This window comes from Otolemur garnettii, unplaced genomic scaffold, assembly GCF_000181295.1.
Source record: "Otolemur garnettii isolate 467f Iridium unplaced genomic scaffold, OtoGar3 scaffold00016, whole genome shotgun sequence".
NCBI lineage: Eukaryota > Metazoa > Chordata > Mammalia > Primates > Galagidae > Otolemur > Otolemur garnettii.
This window is the reverse complement of record NW_003852411.1, coordinates 7,874,965-7,880,084: the sequence shown is the minus strand read 5'-3', so window position 1 is coordinate 7,880,084 and position 5,120 is coordinate 7,874,965. Positions and strand designations below refer to the sequence as shown.

The 5,120-nt window shown below is 42.1% G+C and overlaps 1 protein-coding gene across 1 annotated transcript in view; it reads left to right on the top strand.

Annotated features, from left to right (window-relative positions):
• The window catches only part of HMCN1 (hemicentin 1), a 440,557-nt gene extending 437,580 nt beyond the window's left edge, over positions 1 to 2,977 (top strand). The window contains 2 exon segments of the mRNA XM_003785789.2: positions 1,019 to 1,145; positions 2,611 to 2,977. Coding sequence (XP_003785837.1) covers positions 1,019 to 1,145; positions 2,611 to 2,977 — 494 coding nt within the window.
• Positions 2,978 to 5,120: the final 2,143 nt, after the last annotated feature.

The following is a 5,120-nucleotide window of genomic DNA, read 5'->3' as shown; positions in this document are numbered from 1 at the left end:
TCTCTCTTCCCTCTCTTTCCCTCTTTTTCTCATTTTTCTCTCTCTTCCCCCTCTTTCTCTTTCTCTCCTCCTCTCTCTCTTTCTCTTTCTTTCCTCCTCTCTCTCTTTCACTCTCTCCCTCTCTCTGTCTCCCTCTCTCCCTCCTTTTTTCCTTTTCTCTTTTTCTCTCTCTCCTCCTCTCTCTCTCTTTCTCACACACAGACACACAAACATGTACACATGCATACAAATATTTTCATTCACAGATCCCCTAATGCTTCAACACAGACCCCAAGTTAAGAATCAGGCCTCAAAAACGCTCATTATCAAAAACTATGTAAATATGTTTCTACTTAACAACTTTGTGTACACAACAACAAAATAAAGCATTTATTTGCTTATTTCCCCATCCTACTGTGATTACCTTAACCTAAGCAGAACATCTCACTACAGTAACCACTGACAATGAACTTTGCACAGCCCAGACTCAGTTGCCCTCTGCTCCATTTGATCAGACAGTTCGTCCTTCATATGACCCTGTTTTAATCATTATCTTCTCTCTCTCCTCAAGGTCTGACTGACCTATACATTTTCCCCTGAATTTACAACATGACTCCTTTAATTTCTGCTACCCTACGTCCCTCTCGACAATTTGAACTTATAAACAGAACACCAGGAAAGAGTCACTCAGGTATTAAGGAAATTCTTCACTTTGCAAAAATATTCACTCATGTCATTTAAAGTTTTAACCTATTCATTAAATACATCAATTGCTTTAGAAAACTCAAATGCACTCTATTGTCCACACATAAAAGACACCAGCGGGCTCTGAATAGCTCCCCTTCTGCGTTTATGGCTCTCCCTTCACAATGTCTTTGTATGTGTGTTAACGAAACACGCTCACCACGTGTCCGGGTCCCCATTTGTGGTTGAAGAAGCTCAGGTATGAGGGCTGAGTTTGTGCGTGAGATGACTCCTGCGTTCACGGGCGGTTCTGACCCTCTCTGCTGACCCTGCCTGCCCTTGGTGCCGTCCCTAGATGTGGATGAGTGTCTGGAGCAGAACATCCGCTGCGGAGCCAACCGCATGTGCTTCAACACGAGGGGAGGCTACCGGTGCATCGACACTCCCTGCCCGCCCGACTACCAGCGGGATCCCGTGTCAGGGTATGTCTGCCCTTCTCAGCCCAGACGTGCCTTTGAAAATCCCTTCTCTTTCACCGAAATCCTTGGCAAACCTTGTCTGTAGGCATGTTGAATGCAAAGGCAATCAGTAACTGGAAGGATGTGGGGCTGCAGCGTGTTCCTTCCTCGGCAAACGGCCAGGAGTGAGCTCATCCCACAGCAGCCGGTCAGCCTAGCCCCCTCTCGGCTGCCAGCTCCTCCTCTGCAGCCTCCCCAACAAGCTGCCTCGTGACTCTAAAGTTAATTCTGCCTCCACTGTGAGCATTTTATGGGGTGAGGGAGCCTGCCTCTCCTTGACTCTGGTTTCCCTTTGTCCTGCCTGGGGATTATAAGGGCTCTCAGTGCGGGGAAAACTCCAACAAGCAGCTCTCCTGGAGTGCTGACCATGCACCCGAGGACGGGGATGAGCAAGGATGAGTCCATCGTCTGTCCTTTCCTCTGTCATCCTGCTCACATTTCCTGCTGTCTGAAACAGTCCTAGTCTGGGTTCTGAATAAACTATTTTTCTATTTTCTCCTCCTTAAGAAATACCATATTCTGGGTACTTGAAAACAGGCAGTGATGTCTTGTTGGACGGCCCCTCCTATAATAAGAGTTTCTGAAAACACATGCTCGCTGGAGTGGAGACTTGTTTTCCTCTTGGTCATGCCTACCGAGGGGCAGGGACACCCCTCCTGGGGAATTGCCCGCAGCCCACCAAACCTGTTTGTGATGGGTCTGATGGGAAGGGAAAGGAGAAAATTAAAAATATAGACTTGTGAAACTTCTAAAGACACTATGCCGGAATTATTTGTGTCTTCATAAAGTGCTCCTATCTGCATTTTTTTTTTCCTCTTTATGACCAGTGATTTCTGGCATACAATTTAGAAGTCATGAAGACTCAGAAAACAAGTCAGCGTGGGCTCTGGGAAAAGAAATTATAGCTTTTAAATCTACTGTAAAAGATAATTACAAAAGGAAGTTCTCCCCTCCAGGAATCTAACTGACCTTTTACTATTTTTAGAAAAATTAACTGAACATCCATACATTCTATTTAAGCTCTCCAACTGTGTAGGATAGATCTTATAGTTTTAAACATAGCTTGTATCCTTGTCTTTATGAAGTGCTTGTTTCCAGTATGTGTGCCGATACTTTTATTTCCAAAACCGACTTTTCATTTTAAGAAAGTACTCCTGTGGTATCCACGCTCCCTTCAGTGGCTCCTGTGCCCCTGATTTTAATGGAGCTGAGACATAGATGTTTGACTCCACCCCAGCAGATTCCCAAAGCCCTTAGGCATCTGGTTTGAGTTAGTGACACAGTATCCGGGCTGACAGTCATTGCCCTTGCAGCCAGACTGTCTCCTGCCTGGCATGCCTGAAAGTCACTGTGGGTCACGATCACCTGTGCTATGCCCTCCCCTGCTTCCAGATAATGAAGTGCATTCCATGTATTTGTTTGTCCTTAGGTTCTGCCTCAAGAACTGTCCCCCCAACGATTTGGAATGTGCCTTGAGCCCATATGCCTTGGAGTACAAACTCGTCTCCCTCCCATTTGGAATAGCCGCCAATCAAGATTTAATCCGGCTGGTTGCATACACGCAGGCTGGAGTGATGCATCCCAGGACGACCTTCCTCATGGCAGATGAGGAACACACTGCTCCTTTTGCCTTGAGGGGTGAAAACCTGAAAGGAGTGGTGTACACCACACGACCACTGCAGGAACCAGAGACTTACCGCATGAGGGTTCGAGCCTTGTCCTACAGCGGCAATGGGACCATTGAGTATCAAACCACATTCATAGTCTATATCGCTGTGTCTGCCTATCCGTACTAAGAAATTCTGCAACCCCTCTCCCACATGTTTAAACTGCATTAATCACGGCAATCGACTCCCCTTCCAGATTACAGTTGAACAGTTACAATCTTGGCAACTTGAAAATGGTGCTATACTCCGTTACAGGTGCCTTCTGGGGTACTCCCGAGGTATTCTCATGATCCCACCATGGTCAGATCTTTTAGAATAGTCCCTTCTTTCTTTATTTATTACACTGGAGGAGTTACTTCCCAAAGGTTATTCTGAACATCTAACAAGACACGTCAGTGCTGTTTTATAGTAGCTTAGGAGCTAAGGTCATTTTCTTTCAAACCAAACCAAGCAAAACAACTGACATTGGAGCATTTGACTCTTTCTAAAACAATCAGACTAATTGCTACATGTTGTGAGCAATGCCTATAAGATAATTTATGATTCTTTTTTAAGTTTGGATACTTTATAACAGGACTTACACATCTGTCTTCCTCTTAAGGAATAAAGGAAACCCCACTCGTTTTAGAAATGTAATATAGCTAGAAGAAGATTTGTTGGCTCCCAAATGCTGCTCAGCTTGATTGAACATTCAGAACAAGAGTCTTATTTTCCGTGATTTTATGAAATCAGCTGGGACACTTATAATAATGGGGAAAAAATAATTATTTTACCTTCAGACAACTGTTCGTGGCATGAATCTTTGCTCTCACATTTTGGCATCACTTTCTATCCAGTCAGCTCCATAACTTTTCCATTGCAGAATTTTTCTTATTGTCTTGTCGATGAAAGCAATTTGTAAAATGCCAATGGAACAGATTTCTTTGTTTTTCAAAAAAATACAGCGTATGTTCAAATTAGCAAAGATGTTCAACGTCAATACACTGTACATGTTGGTAACAGACTCTGCAAGCAATTGCCAAGATGTATTCTATTTTTATGAAGTGTGTATCTATTACCTTAGTTTGTATTTTCTATATAATATCTTGATGGGACTCTTTTATAAAATTATTGTATAAAAAAGTTACAGTAAGATCAGCCTAAATAAATGTGTCACATCCTTTTTCTTAACTTTTTTGAGAACCTAAACTTTGTCTCTTGACAGCTATGATAGCTGTAAAAAGGTTATAGTCATATAATAAACATGCACACATCACAAGAGCCTTGGAGACAGGCAGTGTTATTTATTTTTTTTTTCTTTTTGGCAAGGGCTGGGTTTGAACCCACCACCTCTGGCATATGGGGTCAGCACCCTACTCCTTGAGCCATAGGCGCCGTCCATGGCAGTGTTATTTTTCACATATTTTAGGTCAGGATCCTGGAACACAGATAACTTACGTAACTTCCTTAAGATGACATAGCTAGGTAGACACAGAAATGTCAGACCCTCTAGCTACTTTGATTCCAAGTCAAATGACATCTTCTCTCCGTGACGGTATGACCATCTTCTCATCCACCTTAACAGTTTTCTTACAGGTCATCTCAAGGCAATTCATCTCTTACCTGTGCTATTTATTAAATGAAGGATCCTATAATTGAAGGATTTTTATCTACAATCACATTCTTTAAAGACACTTGAAAAAATTATCTAGTCCGTAGCCTGGTAGTCAGGCCAATAATGTCTAAATCAGTGTTTAACAAGAGTATTCTGTAGAACACTAGACCAGTAAGTCAAAAGGGTTTTGTGATCAAACAAGTTTGAGAAACACTGCATAATATGTTCTCCTATTAAAAATTTATCATGAACTCTGACACTTACAGGTCTTAGAAGTTCAGTAGTAAACATTTAATTTGTTCAAGCCAACATTTTATGAAGGATTTTATTACAAACCTTTTTTACCCTAATATTATCTCACCAAATGCTTGGGGGAATGCTGATGTGATACATCTGTTTTATTCCTCAATCCATTGAAAAGATATTTGATAACCTACTTTGGTAAATAATTTTAGTACACAAACTTGACCATGGAGCTTCTTTCTAAAATGAAATGAGTTTTGCTCATTTCCTCCCTCTGGTACTCTGCAGGTTTAGAGAGTGACAGGGCAGTGAGCAGACCTGAGCGACTGCACAGTCATTAGTAGGGACAGACTCTGAGTTACTACAGGATTTGATTTAGAAATTCCTATTTGGTGCCAGAAGATCTTGCTAGAATCTTTTTTTTTTTTTTTTTTT